This window comes from Dicentrarchus labrax, unplaced genomic scaffold, assembly GCF_905237075.1.
Source record: "Dicentrarchus labrax unplaced genomic scaffold, dlabrax2021, whole genome shotgun sequence".
NCBI classification, from domain to species: domain Eukaryota; kingdom Metazoa; phylum Chordata; class Actinopteri; family Moronidae; genus Dicentrarchus; species Dicentrarchus labrax.
The window spans coordinates 14,796,740-14,817,787 of NW_026136708.1; the positions used below are offsets into that span (position 1 = coordinate 14,796,740).

Sequence of the window (21,048 nt, forward strand, 5' to 3'; positions counted from 1 at the left end):
TACCTTGCAGCGAGTCTATGTTCCGGAGACATTGGAGCACATATGCGGCGTGTCTTCACACGATGACAGGGAAGCGGTGGACAGTCATGCAGAGGTGTTTCACATCTGAGAACGGAGGGGGAAAGCAGGATTTCTCCTCCGTTTTTCTGTTCCTTTCTTGTTCTTTTTTTCAAAGCCCTCAGAGGAATGGAGCACTGACAGAGGAGGAAGAGGAGGAGGTGGTGGAGGAGGAAGAGGAGGAGGAGGAGGAGGAGGAGGAGAAGGAGGAGGAAGAGGAGGAGGAGGAGGAGGAGGAGGAGGGGGGAAGGCTAAGGAGGGAGCAGTCTGCCGGGCTGGGCTGCTGTGGATCACCTGGAGCAGTGTTGGGCTCCGCATTTACTCCTCCACTGCAGCAGTGCGAGGCAGCGGCTCGAGCTGCATGTTGCTCCCACAGATCACCGCAAAACAAGGACACGGAGTCTCCATCTGCTGGATTCAGGATTCTGCAGCTCTGTAACTCCACACGTTCCTATCCCCATCAGCATGCACACTCATGCTGTCCCTCTTCCCCCTCTAGGTTTCTATCTGCATCTCTGGCTCTCTGTGTTCCCTTTGCCTCACACTCCTTTTCCCTCTCAGGGGGTTTATAACAAGTCACAGACGTGTTCCCATGTTATTTGGCGCTCACTTTTCCTGGTCTGTGTCCTTGCACTGACTGGTGCATGTGGTCATACGTCTGGTTGTCTTGGTGTTGAAACGTCAAGCTCGATAAAGCCTCAGCCAACCTCACGCTCTCCCTGAGATGACATCACTCCTTCGACCGGAAAAAAAAAAGGGAGGGAGTCTTTCCTGGTCTTGTTGGGACCCTGCTGACGTCACCGAGATCAGACACGTTTCTCAAACCATGTGCTGATGTTTAAATGGCATACAATCCAACCCACCCCTCAACAAAAAAAAAAGTAGAAAGTTACACAAAGCTGAACAACAGGATGCATAGCGAAGCACGCCAAAAGGGATGCTCTCACTTCAGGTAAACACTGCGGTGATCCAAGCGAATTACATCATGAGAATTGAATACGTTTCCCTGTCTTTCTCTGTCCCGAGGCGACCTCTCATCCAAATCTAGAACCACAAATTCCACCAACCAGCAGAACACTTGATCTGCAAGTCCGACCGCCCTCACATTCCCCTCACGTCCTCCCTCCTTCACCAAGCCTCCTCTCTGTCCTACAGCACCGCAGAGCTTTTCAGGTTGAGAGACAATCTGAGAGAGGAATAAATACAGATTTGGAATGGATCGTATTGATTTCAGGCCTAACGTAAGACTTATTGGTATTCTGACGGAGTAGAGGTGCTACTCAAGAGAAATATGACTGCTCCTTCACTAGATGAAAAAGACATATCAGCAATAGCTGATGCAGATAGAAAAGAAGGACCGCTTGAATAAGGAAACACAAAGATAACCCACACAGATGCGAAACCTTGTGTGTGTAAGCTCTCACAAGCCTCAATAAGTGGGATATCTGACATCTGATGAGTAATTTTCAGGTGAATGTTTGGAAAGAGACAAAGGTTCTCAACCCCACTGTTAAATGGTCGTGATGGATCTGTGATACTCAGTTATTAAGTGTGTAGACAATGCTGCAATCAAAGAATGTGTCTGCACTAAAAAACAAACAGTTTTCTTTAAAAACTTTTCAAAAACCTTTCAAGCTAATGTCCCAAATGTTTTCCACAGTCTCTCCAACCAGCACACCTACACCTTAAAGAACTGCTGCTTTTCTGTTATTCCACCATGTATAGTGTACGTGTACATGTTCTACTGTTATTTTGTCAACTTCTGTCCCAAAGATCTAGCAACTAGGGAGGCCTTACATGCAACAAAGTGCGTGAGATATGATTTAAATATAAAGACCAATGCTCCACATATTTAAAATGATCCCTCACTAGGAGCTTTCACAGGAATATAGTATAGACAGGTAAAAGCCATCAAAAAAGTGTACAGCAGCTCATTCTCACCAAGAACTTTCATTCTGAGAGCATAATCCTTAAATGAAAATGGGAAGATATTTCATTTTATAGTGTAAATAATACTTCTCTGGTAGCTATTTCTATCATCACCATCATGAATAATGTAGAGCACAGTACAGAGCTGCTACTGTACTGAAATGATTATGATAGTTTGCGTATAACTATGAAAAGTCTACAGTCTGTAGTGGATTCTGAAATGGCCAGTTCTTTCAGTAGGTACAGTATGTCATAGCAGCCTTTTGATATGTTAGCAAGTAAGCAGTCCCACCTAGTGGTGTAACACTGATGTGAAGTGCTTTAAGAAAAGTCAAAGATGTGCACATTTGTGCCATAATCCTATTCTACATTAAACCATAGAAACAACCCGTTATCTTTACATTTTAAAAGCTTTTCGTGCGAAAGTTTGCACAAAAAGTCATAAAATGCATCATTTCTCCTGCTGCTTGTCCTGCTGGCTTTATATTGCTTAAAGTCCACACAGTCATTAACATTCTGCCTCAACCTTGAGAAAATGATGAGTAAGGGATGATCAAGAGCAAGTTCTGTGGATGGCTGATAAAGGAAAAAAAAAACTCGGAACAACTCTTTAGGTTACGCACATCAAACAAGTAGAGATGTTCCCGTATCCACATTCATTTCATCTGGAGCCTCCGTGCTGACAAAGCCTGTAAAAGCACAGGAGGACCCTACACACGATTAACTCGCAGATAATCTCTGATGTGTGCTTGTGCTGAAACTCCACCGTCAGCCCATTTGCAACGCTTAGAAAGACTTTTACAGAGTGCGATTAACACATATATGATTGTTTGAGATCCCACAATCTTTATCAAACGGTGGTGTTATAATTTAGCACGACGCTGCAATAATGCAGATGCGAGCTAACAATTAGTGTTGGGCTAAATATGCAAAATGTACCTGAGATAAATAACGAGCACAACAAAAAGGTGAAGCCTCAGTGTAAAATTAGTCTAACCTGACCTCAAAATGTTGTTTCATTTGTGAGTTATACACCAACAAGTCGTGGGGAATCGTGAGAATACTTTTTGTGTCAGTGTGTGGTATTTATAACCACGTAATTATAATTCACAAAACTAAAATTTTAAGAGATTACTCTTTCATGATTCTGTCTTGGCATTTGGCTTCAAAAGCATCACCGTGATAGTGATAGTATCTGAGGTTTGTGCTGATGTGAGCCAGCATTTGATCATCTACAATGCCCAAAAAATGCCAAGAGAAAGGCAGCGGACCCCTGCAGCGCTTTTTCCTTGGATGGTTCTCAGTGCTCTGACCTCTGCGGAGAGAAGGAGTCGTGCAGAGTTTAACTAATTAAAGACCATCTCCTTCATGCTCTATGCCCAGATTCTCCACACATCACAACAGCCACACGATGTGGGATTGACTTTACCTGTTCTTTTTAAAGGTCTTGGTATAGGCTCAAACCTTTCCCATCCTGCACTAGGCCAACTGTAAAGCTGCAAATTTACTGTTTTGCTTGTGATTGACTGCCATTATCAGTGTAGTTTCCAGCCTCAATAGGCAGTGGTTTACAGTGAAAAACACTCTGACAGACCCGTTGTACACTTCCTGAACAGCAACCGATGGCAAAGTTAGCAGCTGGTCGACATAGTGGAGTTGGCAACTAAAGAACCAGATATTTCCCTCAGGAGTTGATGGAGAGAAAAACTAAAACAAGAATAAATATTGGACTCAAACACGACTAAAAAGGAACGCCAATGTTTTTAATGTCTGCCAGATGTGTAAATAGGTAACAATGTTGACCATGTGCCGATGTTGTGTTTACTGTTTGTTGTGCTGCCCCCAAGTGTAAAAAATAAATGAATGCAGGTTTAAGTTACAGTTTGAAACAAGTATAAAGCTGGGAATGTTCTATATTTTTCTTATTGTCAAAGAAAGCTCATGAAAAAACAAAACCAGTGGCTTTCAGTCAGAAATAAGCTGTAGATTAACACACATTTAGTATAAACGGTTATGTTATATATATATATATATATATATATATACATATATATATATATATTCTGATATCACTGAAGCTTATACAAAGGTTTTATGTATATTTTTAATAGGGAATTATTCTGGACTCTGCTGGTGTTAATGTTTTTATTTAGTACTATAATATGGGAACATATATTTGTATTATTGAAACATTCAGGAGGATTTATAGTCAGAAATGGAAAATAATAATCATAGGTATGTTTTAATCAGTGTATAATCACCTCATCATATAGGAATCGTGTTTTTGTTACCTTAGAATGAGCTGTTTTTATCTAAAGACGCAGCGTGTCGCCTTCCGTGGAGTCCGCCATGTTGAACCGCCATGTTTCTACAGAAGCACAGAAGGAACAAACCGAATGCTGGCTGCAGATAGGGGTGTGGTTTTTGGGTTTTTTTTTTTTTTTTTGCAGCTACTGTAGTTTCTCCTACACGGTTGCAAAGGGAGGGTGAAGCAACAGAGCTGCTCTCTGCAATTACACCACCAGATGCCATTAAATCCTCCACACTGGACCTTTAAAGATCTAGAGAAGTCTGCAATTTAGGATCAACTGTTTGACTCTTTAATAAATCTTAATACAGAATAGAACATCGAGTTGGTAAATTATCAGCTGGAGATGTACATTGAGTTCTGGTTTGGAAAGATTCACCTGTTTGATGCTGTGATCTCCGAAGTCTTGAGCATTTTCTCTGCCTCCAAGACTTCGTAAGACAGCTGGATTTAATACCACGAGTGAAAACTTAGTGAAACACCAACTACGCAAACATGTTCAGCAGGCCAGAATTCTGTCTGATCCTCCTCCTAAAACTCATCGCTTGAAAAGAACAAGTAAGCCTTCACCACTAACACAGTCATTCCTTCAGATCCCTGCTACTATTAAGCCATATTACAATGTGTAAAAAAAAAAAAAAAAAAAAAAAAAAAAAAACAGAAGCTGCCTATTAGCGTGAACGACATCTCATTATGTTTGACTTAATCACCCCTCCCACCTCTTACCTGAGTCCTTCTCAAAGAAAAGACAGCAGTGAGTCTGTAGTAGCCATGGTAACACCTGTGACAGATGAAAAGATGGATGACAGATATAGTACAATACAGCTGAGTCACTCGAAGCACACACACAAACACACACACACACACACACACACACACAAACACAAACACGCACACATTGACTGACTGGAGGGGAGCAGCACAATGGGAACATGTGGGCATTTACAGAGAGAAGAAACTTGAGGGAGAAGCTGTGGGTCTCCTCCACTCCCAATGGAGAGAAAAAAAAACACTCTCCCTCCTTCCTCCTCCTCCTCCTCCTCTACCTCCTCCCAACCTCCCAAATTCTCACCCACACATCATGCATCATTCAGTGCCATTGATTGGTGGGTGCAGGAAAACAACCCTGACAAGTGCAAAAGAAGCATTCAGTGAGTGACTCATTCATGCTCCGCACAACTTCTGGCACTTTCACACCTGGTGCGAGATGCAAGTAAAAAAAAATCCCCCAATGAGACCTCCTGTGGGGTTGCACTTATTGATAGTCTATCAGTCAATAACAACAACAAGCCCTCAGCCTGCAGGCTCGGCTCATGCACAAACACGACCGCGTCCTTCCTACCTTTTTCAACGCTGACATCTTCCTCCTCAGAGAGGGTCACTTCTTCCTCGATAGTACACGGGCGATGGATAAGTGAAAAGCGATCATGTCCCCTGGTAGCCGTGAAGATGTTCATTGCCTTGTCCGTTAGAAACATCTGCAGCACAGCCGTAGTTTCCCATGATGACGGCGGCTCGACGGGGTTTTCATGTCCGACGCAAGTCCCGATGCGGCGGCGGACTTCATTCTCTGGAGATGAATTATTATAATGCACTGATGTTGTTGTGGTCACTGATAGCACAGCTCCTCTTGTGAAGGCAGCCGATATCAGACGCCATTTTCACAAAGTCTGCACCTACAGTGCCCTACTTGTACTGACACAAACAGAAACAACGTTACATGTAACTTCTCCAACACCCCCAACATATAAACTTAAACAGATGATTTATAGGAGAGTAATGTATGGCTTTTATAGTGAAAACCAAACACAAAATGCTTTATTCAATTTGTGTTTGCTGTTTTAATAAACCACATTCATTGAATATTATATGAATATACATGTACCAGTGTTGTCTTATTTCAGAGCCACATACATGAGCTAAACTTGAAAAACAGAGAAAAAATAGTAGCCCTAACATAACAGTAACATCATTTTCATAAAATTACAATAAAGTCAATAAAAATTGGATCCACAACGTAAAAGGAAAAAAAAATTAAAACAATTGTAACATTTTACAATTATTATGAAATAAAATACAGAGACTGACTTTCCTTTTATAGCCTGATGATTAATATATGAAATGAAACATATCCAGTGAAGATGTTAGTGAAATAAGTGTGAATGGATGAAAAACACTCTGCTGTCCTCCAACAACTTCTGTTGAAGCGACCTCGGGCAAACCACTTTCCTCCGGCTGAGCTTCATGACAGGCCAGCGTTGGTCTGACTGCTGTGTCCCTGGGCAGCTCCTGTGGGGGTTTGGCACCAGCAGTGAACTGGCAAAGCACAAGCTCAGCGTATATTTCCTCAAAAGAAAGCTCCTCGTACTTGACATCCACCTGTGCTGCACCTTCACGGTCAGTCTCCACCTACACATACTGTGCCTGCTTCTTGTCTTTTACTTGCAGCCACTTCACAGAGACATCAGCCCAGAACTCAGAGCCAAAGACTCCCCAGTTTTAATGGTTATGAACACACAAAAAAGGAACTAGCTTTGTTTTTTAAATGTTAAATTCAGTTTGGAAAGTTATTAGTCTTTTTTAAACAAGGACCATGCACAAAATGAAGGCAGGTACAAACGAAGCAATCCCCAGTCACTAAAAACCATCACACCTCTATCTACTATCTACTAACCATTATAGAAACAAATCTATAGGCGAACATCAACATATAAATATCAGCACATTCATCCAGCACAAAATAAAAGTGAGCGAGAAACTGACTTTGCATCATGGTGTGGTGTTTAGATCACTGAGAAATCATGTGGGCACAGTCCATAAAACAGCCAGAAGCTGAAAACTCTCTTGACCTTTGCTCACACTGCAGAAACAAACAGACTTCTCATTGTGCAAATCAGCCTGCAGTTACAACATTACCAAACACTGATAATATAACATTAGAAAACAATTAAACACAGACACACACTGTTATGGTGCCTCAATCAAATCAAAGTCAAGTAGATTTTAATTAAATGTAAGAAGAATGATACCTGTCTTGAAGGTAAAAGAAATAAAATCTAAAATATGAGACACAGCAAATATATTTTGCATAAAAGGGGAAAATATGTCCCTAAAACACTGCATGAAGCTTATGAAACTCACAGGAAGTTGTGATTTTTATGTTCTGGTGTACTGTACTCCCTGCAGACCTGCTGAGGTTAGGTGACTTTATTTGTACCTGTACACAGATTTGGTTTGCAGTAAAAGACAAGAAATTCCTCCTTTTAACAACAAACAACTCAGACAATAGACAAACATTGTACATGATAAAAGAGAGAGAAGTCCCACACATCATACTTACCTCAGGCTTCAAAGAAGTTACTTCAACCAACTGTTTGATATTATATATATATATATAATTATATCTTATATCTATCTTGATTTTTTTTATCTTGTTCTTTGTGAATTACTAATTAATAGTTCTTGTATTTTACAGAAATAATACCCAGAACAGACTTATAAATAAATAAATAAATATAAATAAATCCAAATATTATTGCCTCTTTCATTATTCCTGTCAGTACTGAGTTTGGTCACTGGAGGGCGCCAGAGACAATCTTCTTCATTGTGCTCTGTCCATGGTCCTGAAACACTCAATAACAACAACATCAACAATAATAATAATAACAAAAGTCATTTTCACTGCACCAATTTAACGTATTTATATTTAAATTCTATTTGTCAGAATATGATCATACCTAGATAAAACCTTCAATGTGCTCTCTTGGCAACATACATTACAATCTCCCCAGATAGTTCACATGTGGTCCAGATCAGTCACAACTCTGATGTTTCACTTTGTGACCTCGGTGACATATCAGAATCCATTTGACTACATTACTCTCTACATTCGTCCTGTGGGTCACTTCAGGATCATATGAGCCACATTTAACAAATAATGTGAACAACCGAACAAAAAACATCAGATCTGAGGAATAAATAAGAGGGTTAAGGCTTGCATTGTGCAAAGTGAGGCCCCTGTGTGAGTACCCTACAGGGGTGTAGTACAGTGGGAACACCACTAGGGGTCGCTAAAACTTCATAGTTCTTCTTAAAGAGGTGTAAGAAAAGTCTCTGCTCAACAGCCTCATCCTGCATTAGAAAGCAGTTAAAACAGAGCTAATAGAACAATGGCCAATCGTCAGGGAGAAGGAAACACTGAATCAGAAGCATTTTAATCATAATTGTTAAACATAAAAAATACATACAGAGAAATGCAATTATGTAGTATTCACATTCCTCCAAATCCCTTGTTGTATAAACTATGTGTGTTCATGGTGCAGTTTATCAGTTGTTCTGTACTGTTACTGTTATTCATTAAACATAATGAAATGTTAAATAAAATATATCACTTATTCAGGTTGTCAGTTTATTCAATGATAGAAAGGGGTCCCTTAAGGAAAAGGTTTGGGAACCACTGATACAGTTAAAGGCTCATTGGTTTTCTCATCTGGATACAGACTACCATGACTCTCTTGTGTTTGGTATATTTGCTTGTTTCATTTTGCGGCTGGATTTCTATTTAAAGTATCATTATGACATTTTATGATGAAATCTTCTTCATACTTCACCTATATTAATTATGGTTGTGTATAAATAGAAAACAGAGATGATATCTGTTAGTCTTAGTCCAGTTCTTCAGCCTGTGAGGACAAATAACACAAGTGCATTGTTTAGTATATAGTTGTTGTATACGGTGGTGTAGTTGTGCCTGTGGAAGTGAATATATGCAAAGGATCAACTCCCTCTGTTATAAACAATGTAAACATGAAAGACTGCTACTGCATATTTAACAAAGATAGGCCAGTATGGTATTTTCACATTGTCACTTAACTTCGGCTGCTTGACTAAAGGCAGTGAGGAACATTATGAACTCAACCACAGAAGAATCAATACCAGCCCGAAGGCTACAGGGTGAGACATTTCAGCTTTAAATATGCCTTATTCCTTCCTTACTTACAGCTGTGTCATGCCTCTGCCATCCTAGAAAACACACATCAGAGGGGATTAAAAAGTGTGTTTACCCAATGCTGACATATATATATATATATATATATATATATATATATATATATATATATATACTCCACTGCACTACACCACTGCTCATATACTAATAATACAGTGACTTTGCTTTGATCCAGTATTTTGTGCAGTCAGAGGTGTTTTGATCATTCAGGTGGATCCACTGGAACCTCTTCACTGACACTTGGAAATCACAGCTTTTGGACCTGATTCAGCAAAAAAAAAAAAAGCATATATATCTTTAGAGCTATGACAGATGCTTCGTGACGTAATCCGGACCGCGTGAAGCTGTAACCTGTTACCTGCCGCGTGCCAACACCAGCACACCTGCATTTAAAGATAATTAACCTCCAGCTGGTGTGACCGCTTCCTCTAACAGCAGCAGCGGTGTTTTAATTCAACAGACTGAACACATTATTCAGTCTTTTTGACTCGTTACTTTGTGTGAAAAACATTATTCCCAAACATTAAAATTATGCCACTGACAACACTCATGTCGTCCATGCAACGTGCAGCTGCTGCGCAACCGATTTGTTTCTGCCTCCTTCTCTGCTTTTTGTCGCATTGGATTTAAAGGCGAAGCAGAGTTATTGAGGGGATATTGGACCCAAGTTAGAGATGCTGTCCGCCTCTCTATAGCTGCATGGTGAATATGGGATATCGGGGAAACATGAATGTCAGCAACGCGGACAGGAACAGTGTACTCCGGTGATTTTTCTTTGGGGAGACGGTGCTCAGATATACCCCCCGACGGTGGGAGGTCGAGACACCCAGAGAAGAAGCCCGCTGGACGGACAGCCGGGGACCCAACCTGGAGGGCGTCCAGCTGGCAGGCTGAGCAGGTAGGATGAATGAAACCGGTGTGTGTGTGTGTGTGTGTGTGTGTGTGTGTGTGTGTGTGTGTGTGTGTAGTGTCGGTGGTTGGTCACACCTAGAATAGTTTAACACACAAATAAATAAATACCACCCGCCCCGGCTTATTTTGGGGGAAAACGTGACTCCAAACTTCATTCACCAACCGGACAGTTTAGTGTGGCGCAGCTCCTTGGACGCGGGACTAATGTAGCACCGCAGTTTCTTTTAGACATTATACAAATAGGTATAAATGACTCGTTTACAATGGTTTACAATCGACTGAGCAACTGCTTGATTTAATAATATTTCTGGTTTTAGAGTTAGTTCTCCTGGTAGCTTAATCCTACAATACTCCAGGCCAGTAGTCAGCAGCTGATTCTGTTGGGAAAAAAATGAAATTATTTTGAAATTTAGTGCTTCATATAAAATCATGTATGTGCCGAATTTCCCCTAAAGATACCACCAACGTGTTACTGAGGTTAGTTGTGACATTTAATGTATGTGTCTTTAATTAATAGACATGACAACCTTAAATGTCATGATTATTCAATGGAGTTTGGTCAATTATTCAAAGCGTTACACAGCACTGCAGATGAAGCTGTGTATACGTTGTCAGAAAGGATGTTATTAACACATTTGTGGCTCTTTTTTTTTTTTTAAGACCTTTTTATGTTACTTTATGTCAAGTTATGCTGTTGTGAGCTAGTCAACAAGAACTGCAGGTAGATGACACACCTGACACAGTGACTCCTGTACCATCCAAGAGCAGCTGGTAGTAGTATGTTACAGATGGTAGTAGTATGTTACAGTTGGTAGTAGTATGTTGCAGTTGTAATGTTAGATAAGAAACCATAATCTTAAAGAACCCCATTGTTATGTTAGGGGAAGATGTTCTGGCTCCCACCTTCAAGCTTAGAAGCAGTAAACCAGAGCGAAGGTCTTCAGAGGCTCTTTTCTTGACATGTTTTAATCATTTTATTCTGGTGACCAAGAGTTCAGCGATGAGTCACACTCATAAAAGATTTACATTTACTCCCTCCTGTCCAGACAGCAGAGGGGCCTTACAAAACAGAGGACGCATTGAAGGACACTGGGCAGCCTGTCCACATACCCACCCCTGCTGGATCATGGGTAACCACACTGGCAAAGACAGCCATGGCACTACAGGTACCTAAAGGACAAAGACCCAAATGACACAAACAATGGTTTTGTTTTAAAACACTTTGGAAACTGGCTGATTTTATTTTATTTTTTAATTATTTCTGTTCATTTATTTGTTGCTCTCCTCAAAGGTGATTGAGAATACTATCGTTTTGAAGTTGTTTCTTAAACATGCTTGAACTAACACTTTTCTTCTGCTGATTCTACACATGATCTTTAAACTATTATCTTTCCTGGTTCTGCAACAGGAAGTGCCACATGCTCTATATTTCAGTGTGTGTCCAAAACTTTATGTGGAAAATGAGCTGGTTTGCACTCAAAACAACAACAAAAACAAATGTCTTCTGAACGTGACGTACGATCTTCTGCATTACAAAATAATAACAATTCAGAATACGAATGAACACAGAACTGAGAGCTTCATATGATTACTGTCTGAACAAGTTTATTTTCAGTTAGAATAGCAAATAGCTTTAACATGATTTTTCTTTACATCCCCCCAATTCCGAGACGATTCACATATCTTTTTATTTGACCCAAATCACGCTGATATAAGAAAGCCAAAATCTTATATTTACAGATTTCTCTGTAAATATATCAGACTAAATCATAAATTGGGGCTGCTGTAAGATGAACGTCACATTTCCACTGATTGACACCCTGATTGTACCCCGTTTGTCTAAATTAAAGTCTGGTGTCAGCTCCTGTACGATCACAGAAACACTCTCCTGGCACAGGGGAAGTAATTAATCAGAACGTCGCAGTGAAATACAAACTGTATCCCAGAGGATTCAGAGGAAGAACATTCTCGTTCAGTATCCTTCAGCTTCAAAGCCAGCTGTCATTTGGCTCAACAAATGCTTGAAACTGGTCCTCTGCGGCCTCGCACATCTTGTTTTCTAACTGAAGACGTTCAGCTGCCCGCTCTGTTTAATTCTCACTTACAGCTGTTTTAAAATGCTGCTCCTGGTTCCCCTCTCTTGGCTGTCAGTATGCAGGAAGTAGTTTCAGGCTAGAGGGTGAGAATAGCTCCCCTGCCGTAGCAGACTACATCATGCTGCTGCCAGGGAAATGATGAGTCTGCAGAATCCTGCACTACAGCACAAGGGCAAGGAGGAGGAAGGAGCATAAAAAGATCTGAGTCAAAGCAGGTGGAGATCCGTGTTGCCAAAATCAGCCAATGCACCTCATAAACAGCAAATCACGTAATTCTTCAGTGACAGGTGACATTTTAGACAGAAACCAAACTTAACTGCTAAAAAAAAATCAATGAAAATGTGTTTATTTTTTGGTTTATGCAGAATGCTAGCAGCATCGATGATGGATGTAATTGCTTTGTGGTAGCAGTGAGAGCAGCCGTTAGATAGTAGATCAGGGTAAAATCACCTCTCTTCCTGGATCTTGCCACATGGGGGAACAGCGTGTGAGTGTTTGCCTGCCAAGACACTGGCAGGAGAAGCTTTTTGCTGCATCAGTCAGCCTAGGACAGTAAATAAGGGAGCGGGCAGTGAGTGCTGACATCTGCATCGAGGAAAAGAAGAGGGGGAGCTTTGCATTCAGCACACTTTTTTAACTTATATCAGATTTATTTTAAGGCTCTGTACAGTTTTCTCTCTCTGATGTTGTCTTCCTTTAGCTCCCCATCTGTTTTACAATTTTATCCCCCCTCTCAGGTTCTCCTTTAGATTTTTTCCACACGCCTCCTACCACGCCCTCAGAGGCAGAGCTGACTGCCATGGCCTTATCCTCTGCAGCGTCCTCTAATAAGACACAGACGCCATCACCAGCCGGCAGCGCCACCCCCTGCACCACCTCTCCAGTTCCAGACTGGACACAGAAACTGTCCACTCCCTCAGAATGGGCTGTGATAAGTGTAGACCGTGTCACCAGCTCAGAGACGAACGTGAGCGATGCAGCAGCGAGGCACAGGAAGGAAGCGAGCACCCCGGGCAGCCCGATGTCTCTGCCCCTGTCCAGAGAGTCGCCTTCAGAGCAGAGCTGGCAGGAGCGCGATAGTGGACTGGAGCCGCAGGCTGCAGCAGAGAGAGCCGGAGAGGAGATGACCCTGGTTTTACTCAGTCTGATGGAGCACTACAGGACCTCTTTAGGCCTGAGCCCCAACGCTGATGTTACCACAGGAGCAGTAGGTAGGTCCTCTTGTTATTGATCTCTGTTGGAGAACAGGAGAATCTGCAAAATTACTTACTTAAAGTGTTTTCAGATTAATTAGGCATATAGATGACATATCTGGGTAAGGTAGGAGAAACCTTTAAAGAGGTACTTGACTGATTTTAGTATCTGCTTGCAAGAGACTAATTAAAGAACGAATGGTAACCACTGAAAGAGCAGAAGCCGGAGACACTAATGGGGATCAAGCTCCAGAAACACTGAATCCCACATTTCCCATAATGCAAGTCATTATCTTTTAATATACCACCCTAGCCTGGTAATTGCCTGTGTGTCTTTCCAACTCCAGGCCTCCTTTTGGTAATTCAAGCTTTCTGGTAAATACTTGTAGTAGAAAGCTTCTCCAGAGCCACAGAAGTAACTCACAAGGTGAGCAGTACTCGCCATGAAAAGTAAACTGAACAACTTCTGCAAAATCAGTGGAGTCCGTCTTTTAAGCACAAAAAAAGCCTTTTCATGATTTATAGGACCAGTGTGTAGGATTTTGTGACATCTAGCGGTGAAGTTTCAGATTGCAACCAACTGAATATGCCTATCTAGAGTTAGTGTTTGGTTTCTCTGCTCTGGGCAACGGTAGAAACATGGCAGACTCTGTTGAAGAGGACCCACTCCCTCTGTAGATAAAAACGGCTCATTCTAAGGTAACAAAACCACAATTGCTATATGCAGGTGATTATACACTAATGAAAACATACCTGTGAATATTTTATTCCATTTCTGCCAATAGATCCTCCTAAATCTTGCACACCGGACCTTTAACTGGCAACTCCTTCACTATAAAATCAAAACTGTTCTCACAAGAGACATTTTGACTTTGTAAAGACATGTAAAGCTAATAATATTAATAAAAGCTACACGTATACCAGTGCCAGGGCCCTGCCATACTTGCTCCCTGGGATGGCAAAATGTAACAGAGCATACATTCATATTATTAGTTATTAGTTAATCCTTTTTATGAAGTAAATAATTAATGAATTACCTTTCCTCATTGCAGTTGTCAGACTTTTAAATCTATCTCTCTTTATTCGACTCATCTGTCAGAGCTGCTCAGGCTTTTGATAACACAGAAAGATGAGCTGGTCGAGGAAGTGGAAACGCTGAGGGAGACACTCAGGGTAAGTTGGAACTGCAGGTCGCATGAACCCTACAAACATTTATTTGTCGTGTAACGACCACTTTGAAAACATTTTTCTTTTCATCCTCCATGACAGACGGAGAGGTTGGAGTGGCATCAGTTCCAGTGTGACCTGCAGGTCGCGGTGTCGGTGGCCGACCGGCTGCGGGTCGAGTCGGAGCAGGCTCTGGATTTGCTCCAGGAGAGCCACAGGGCTGTGGAGGACAAGTTGGCTCAGGCCCTCAACAGACAGCAGGAGAAGGACCGAGAGCTGGAGAGTCTGAGAGCGGAGCACGGAGACGTCTGCCTCAAATTAACTGAACTCACCCTGCAGCAGCAGCAGGAGCGGGCCGAGCTGGACGCTCTGAGGAACGCATGCAGGGTGAAAGACGTAACAGATTGTGAACAACAGACAGAGAGACAAGACTCTGAGGAGGGGCAGGGGGAGGAAACACAGGAAGTCGTGGAGGAGAAACCCAAGGAAGTCGAAGCTGACCCTGACGCTAAAAATGCTGAAAAGCAAAAAACGGACAACGAAACAGATCAAGAGGTGGATGCGAAAGTTGTGGATAATGATCCCGAGGAGGCAAATGGATCAGAGAGCACGCAGCTGACGGGGAAAGGGGTGGCGGAGGGATACCTTCGCAGTCTGGCTGCCCTGGAGAAGAAGAAAGAAGGGGGACATGGGCAGAGAGATCCAAGGAGGATTGTGATGCTGTGTGAAAGATCTTGGTAAGTCTGCATGAACGCTCACAGCACAGTCACAGTCACAGTCAGCCTATTAAGAGAAGACAGTATTATAAAACATGCAAAAAAATGTCTTTTAGGAGTCTCTCTCGTCTCCCACTCCCGACGAACTCCTCCAGTGAAAATGGGACCTCAAAAAACACAAGCTCAACATTACCGCTATGCAAGGTATAACACTTGTTGAAATGATATAATAAATGTTCTTTAAACAATCATGATTATTTGGATTAATATCTCTAAACTTTTCCAGAAAGAAGAGCCACCAAAACAGAGAAGGATGGACCGCATCTTACAGAGACAGGACAGCTGGTCCAGCTTTTACACGGGTGAGCTTAAACCTACAGCACTGAACCACCTTTATGTTGTTTTAGACGGCTTAGTAAGCGTAGGTTTGTATGACTGAGACGTCATTTTTGTCTCACAGGAAAACAGGATGAAGACCAAAGCTTAGATTCCATCAAGTAAGTAACTATTAGGCCCCTTTTTCTTCGTTGATACCGACCTCTCAACAGACGCTGAACTTTGTGTGTAAATAAGACCGAGATGAAGACGACTGTTTAGCATGAATGAGTCCGAGTAGCATTTTCAAATAAACCATGACGTCACATTCAAACCTAGCTACAATCTCCAGCTGAACCTTTTGCACACTTGAATCTGCAGAAAAGGCTCTTTTCCTGTGGACAGTTTGCACTACCACCTCTGTATTTTCTTTTAAACTTTTGAAAGTGAAAAGTGACTGGTGTGCTGAGAAAATGTATCTATACAGGACAACAACTGTCAAACTGGCTTTAAACTGTCTCCTGGACTATGTTACTATATTATTCACTATATACTTTGATTACTGTCTCTACTGTCTGTTCTTTGATTACGCACTTTAACTATGTTTTGGAAAATTGCGATACAAATCAAGTTAAAACTGTGGTGAGACGTTTTCTTTCCTTCTCAGACCTCAAGATGGTTTCAGTGCTCTGCTGAGGCGTCATGGCGGCTCCAGAAGAAACTCCCTGCTGCGCTGGTGCCAGACTCGCACCCAAGGTTATAAGGTTAGAGAGGAGAATGTCACCAATGTTAAAATATAAAAAAAATTCAACCCAATCTGTAAAATTATGAATTCAGGGTGGGCAAAAAATATCTTTTCTTCATCGAATATGTTTTGTGGCAGAATATTGAGATCACAAACTTCAGCAGCAGCTGGGAGGACGGCTTGGCGTTCTGTGCCGTTTATCACACATATTTACCAACTCTCGTCCCGTACGACACCCTCAACCCAGCAGACAAGGTAAAACTGTTAATGTTGCTTCTTTCTTTCAGTTTATGTAATGGCCACAATGAAAGTCTTGAAAGACTTTTGATAAAAGATATGAGCTATGTAGTCTCTAAAGTCATAAAACTAGGTTCAATTCATCAACAGATTCATGACTCCATTACATAAATGAATCACTTTATCGATGACATCGAGGGACAACAAGTGATCCAGATGATTTTTTTTTTGGTTCTTACAAGAATCCATAACTGAAAGGTTAAAAAAAGGTCTGTAAAAATGTGTATCTGCTTCTGATTCGACTGTCTTTTACAGAAGGACAATCTGGACCTTGCTTTTAAGACGGGGGAGAGTGTGGGAATCACAGCCGCACTGGTGAGACATTTTTTTTTACACAGCACATTTCTGCTGTTTGGTACAAAACATAAACTAAACAGTCCACTGGTCTTCTAATCTTCTCCTTTACATGTGAACTGTGTGGCAGACGGTGGGGGAGATGCTGAAGGCAGACGGGCCGGACTGGCAGAAGGTGCTGAGTTACGTCGAAAGCATTTTCCGTCACTTTGAGATGTGAAGGCGTCGCCTCTCGTCTCGCTCTTCCGCCTGGTTCTTTTCCATCGTTGTGACTGGAGGCAAAGGACTGAAACACTGTTTAACACAAGATGGCGCTCTACCCGTAATGAAGTGGTCAGCCAGGCAATATTAAGATTTTATGACATGATTTTATGAATCAATACAATGTCCTTCACACAGAAACCAAATGTATTAGTATTTTTATTTTTCTACATATTGTCTATTCAGATCCAAAAAGCTGCTGGGTGATAATGCACTTTGTCAGATTTAAAATCATCCTAAAGTCCACAACAACAGTTTCTTTCACATTTGTTACTGGGTGCTGGGAGCACTGGTTTTGCACAGTTTGCTTTTTCTTTTAAAAATGATGAGCACTTTGATTAAACTTGTGTTATATTTTTAAGTTAATGATTTCAGAATCTGGGGCACTTTTAGTTTTATTTTTCTTGACTAATAGTTATTTTTAATCATGAATCTCTCCTGCCATGATACGGTGTTTTCATGTCTGCATCCACCCAAAACTAAAACCCACAAAACAAAGGAAAGGGGGAAGACGTGAACCCAGATTTAATGTGTTAGAAAAGTGATGTTTTATCCTTAAACACCAGAGTGTCTAAGAGAAGTTGCCTATGAGGAAATGTATATATGTATGTTTGTTATATGTATATTTAACATGTAAATGTGTGTAAGGCCTTCAGTATTTTTAAAAACATGGTTAACATATGAAGATGTTGTTGCCAAAGCCTTATTGCAATAATAAAGTAATGTATATGGGAGTTTTTTTCCCCACGTTTTCTTCATTAATACCACAAAGATTCACAATAAAACCTTTTTTTTCATTTTAATATATAACAAAAGCACAACATTTGATACATCTGACAGCATATAAAATGTTTAAAATGATTTTTTTAAAAGAAAAAAGATGGCATTAAAGGAAATATTCAAGGTTCAATGACATAAAAAAAAATGGTCAAAGTGTAACAAATAAATACTGAAACATTTAAAAGCAATAATTTAACATGTTTTTGCAAGGATGCTTTCAATGAATCCATAATTTAGATAAAATATGAATTCCATCTTTGTTGGAACGTATTAGTGTGTTGAGTTTAAGTTTTTCCATTATTCCTCAGAAGTGGATGATAGAGAACATGTTGGAATTACAGTAAGTTTATGTTGATCCAAAAGCATTAGATGAGCGTAACCTTGCAGTTGAATGTAAATAATTCCTATGATGCTGGAATGGCGCCTCCTATAGGTGGCGTTGACAGCGGCGGCAGGAGGAGAGACTTCAGTTTAACTGACATGGCTGCAATTTCAGGGTCCTGGGTTTCGTACATCTTCACCAATCTGGCAAACTTTAGGACACCTGAGTGAAACAGAGCAGAAATCAATGTGATAAAATGTGTCATCTACCCTGAAGAACTAAAGTCTGTGAGCTTTGTCACTTTCAGATGATATTCACAGACAAAAATACCAAAAAATTGGATTAGTCATGTGTTTATTTCACTCAGCTTGAACAGATAAGCTCATATAAAAGTCTTTTCAGCATAACACATCTGCACTTTCTAGCCCTGAAGTAAATCTGTGCTTTACAAAATGCTGCCTTCTGCTCACCCTCTCCTTCATTGTTGAAGCCGTAGGCTTTGATAACCTCTTGTTGAATCTGGGTGGCCACAGGGAGCACAAGCTGCAGCATCTTCCCCATGTCGTTACAGGCACTTTCTCGAGCTTCCTCCATCCTCGCTGCATTTTCTGGTACTGAGAAGGCCTGGATCACCTCACTCAGTACCACTGAAAGACACAAACAAAACCTTTACAGCATGTATATATAACTGCAATTAGATTTTATGTAGCAGATAAAGGCATGATCTTATACAAGTAAACTAAATGTGCTTTTCATTACAATTCACATGAAGCAAACATGTACAGACACAGACAAACACACATACAGTAACAATATTAAGTGAGAAAATGGAAATGTTTTCAACTTGTGAATTAAGGGTGGACACAGTTGTAGGGCTGCACAGTTAATCAAAATATTATGCAAATGGCAGAAGCTGCACTTTGTTTGATAAAGGTCAAATGTCTGACTATCATCATAATACTGTAGCGCTGAACAGAAAGGCTTACAAACCATGTTCTCTAGGTTTAAGAGGACATGTTTGTTTGGCACAGACCCCCAATAAATCTCACATCTTGATGATTTTAATACTGAAAATTAAATTTGTGATGCAAAATAATAATTCCCACGCTAATCATGAATCATATCACAATTGCAGTATCTGTCAAAATAATCCCAATATTATGTTTTTACCACATAATGCCGCCCTGTACAGTTGAGACTGGCAGGCAGTTTGACATGCTGGAAGTGTTTTTCCAATATTAATTCAGCAATACTGATGTGGAACACCAAAAAAAGACCAGAAGAGCTAGAAAATATAAGCTGTATGGTATAAAACCCGTTCTTCTCACCTCTGGTCTGCTCAACAGTGAGGGTGGGCTGCTGTGCTGGAGCTGAGGCCATGTCTGCAGAGACGAGAGGACAACCTGTAGTCAGATGTTTACAGTGGATGGCTTAAAACAGGACGGTGAAGTTCATATAACACAATATCTTCTTCTGGGTTGTTTCAAAAACATAAACTGATATCATCCGATATTCACCTTGTTGGCTGACATCGGTAAATCATTGCCCTGTTGTGTTGATTTAAATGTTGTGTTGCTTATTGGAGAAATATTAACCTCTGTTTTGCAGCACTGGCACAAATTGTATTTTTGTAGTTTCCCTGCCACAAAAGGGCAAATAAATAACAATCATAACAAACATCTGTTATCTATCATTGTTACTTTAAACATCAGCATCTACCTACATTCACTAGTTCCCTCTCTTACACGGTGGTGATTATAAATCATTGTAAAAGTATTATCTTTGGGTTTTTGACTCTTGGTCAGACAAAACAAGCAATCTGAAGACGTAATCTTAAACCCTGACAAACTGTAATGGAAATTTTCACAATCATTAGGAATATTGTGTGAACATTAAGCGGAGGGTTCCCAAACTTCCTCATGTCCAGGACCCCCACAGTAGATGCACATTAGACCACAGACCCAGGTTCACTATCGGTTCACTATCGGTTCACTATCGATTCATTATCGGTTCACTATAAATACCAATCAATAAAAACAGACAACCCTGTTTCTTCCCTTGTTGTCCCAACTTCCAAAACAATGTGTTGAAACATAATACTCCTCCTTTCCCTGAAGACCCCTTCACAACCCCCTCAAAGACCCCTGTTAGTCCCTGAACCGCAGTTTGAACCCCACTGCATCGACTAAAACGAACCATTGATTAACCGAGAATGGAAATAATTGTTATGAGTCGTACTTGTGTTGTTTTCGGGACTGAAACCGAGATTACACACAGCAACGGTTCACCCAGATCTAACACGAGTTTACCATATTCCAGTATGTTAAATCTATAATCGATGCTGTGAGATAATCATTGATTATTTATTATAATAAATTCTCTTCGCCAACAGACGACCGTTAACTTTCTCTCTATTCTTAGCTTAGCCGCTAACGTTAGCTAACGGTAGTGTAGGAGACCGTTAACAACAACAACAACAACAACAACAACTTAAACACAAACTCCCGGGTTTAATCATTGGGCGTTAAGAGGTTTTTTTGGAAACTCACCACTGATGAAAAACAACCTAGCTTGTGGCAGACCTGTGAAAATTTGCCGGAAAAACGACACATTTTACGACAATCGAATGCTTTTTGCGACAGGACTTC

General features: G+C 40.8%; 3 protein-coding genes across 15 annotated transcripts in view; 1 reads left to right on the plus strand and 2 right to left on the minus strand.

The window, feature by feature from the left end:
- LOC127368192 (disks large-associated protein 2-like) overlaps positions 1–6,025 on the minus strand; it is a 104,655-nt gene extending 98,630 nt beyond the window's left edge. For 4 of the 9 annotated variants that reach the window (XM_051408728.1, XM_051408726.1, XM_051408727.1 and 1 more), the window contains exon 1: positions 5,637–6,024. In XM_051408728.1, the coding sequence (XP_051264688.1) occupies positions 5,637–5,772 (136 nt within the window). In that variant the 5' untranslated portion in view covers positions 5,773–6,024. Of the gene's footprint in view, positions 1–3; positions 1,768–5,020; positions 5,076–5,636 lie in introns of those variants that run through there. The other 5 variants (XM_051408725.1, XM_051408731.1, XM_051408729.1 and 2 more) reach the window with 4 other exon arrangements.
- Positions 6,026–9,685: 3,660 nt separating this feature from the next.
- On the plus strand, positions 9,686–17,528 carry LOC127368505 (cytospin-B-like). 2 transcript variants are annotated; one of them, XM_051409368.1, is made up of 12 exons: positions 9,687–10,200; positions 11,261–11,380; positions 13,048–13,521; positions 14,603–14,676; positions 14,773–15,407; positions 15,503–15,590; positions 15,673–15,748; positions 15,847–15,883; positions 16,369–16,465; positions 16,585–16,701; positions 16,999–17,058; positions 17,168–17,528. In XM_051409368.1, exons 2-12 carry the CDS (start codon positions 11,341–11,343, stop codon positions 17,255–17,257), a joined length of 1,788 nt encoding a protein of 595 aa, XP_051265328.1. In that variant the 5' UTR covers positions 9,687–10,200; positions 11,261–11,340; the 3' UTR covers positions 17,258–17,528. The 2 variants fall into 2 exon arrangements, 1 of the variants encoding a protein (XP_051265328.1); XR_007885841.1 differs by having other exon boundaries at positions 9,686–10,200; positions 16,585–17,058; positions 17,168–17,206.
- A 552-nt stretch (positions 17,529–18,080) lies between these two features.
- On the minus strand, positions 18,081–21,038 carry grcc10 (gene rich cluster, C10 gene). Of its 4 annotated transcripts, none has more exons than XM_051409371.1 (4): positions 20,950–21,038; positions 19,729–19,782; positions 18,871–19,047; positions 18,081–18,622 (listed from the first exon to the last, which is right to left on the minus strand). In XM_051409371.1, the coding sequence occupies exons 2-4, from the start codon at positions 19,778–19,780 to the stop codon at positions 18,483–18,485; spliced, it is 369 nt and encodes a 122-aa protein (XP_051265331.1). In that variant the 5' UTR covers positions 19,781–19,782; positions 20,950–21,038; the 3' UTR covers positions 18,081–18,482. The 4 variants fall into 4 exon arrangements, with proteins under 4 accessions (XP_051265331.1, XP_051265332.1, XP_051265334.1 ...); XM_051409372.1 differs by having other exon boundaries at positions 19,729–19,803; positions 20,950–21,037; XM_051409374.1 differs by lacking the exon at positions 20,950–21,038 and adding an exon at positions 19,918–20,365.
- Positions 21,039–21,048: the final 10 nt, after the last annotated feature.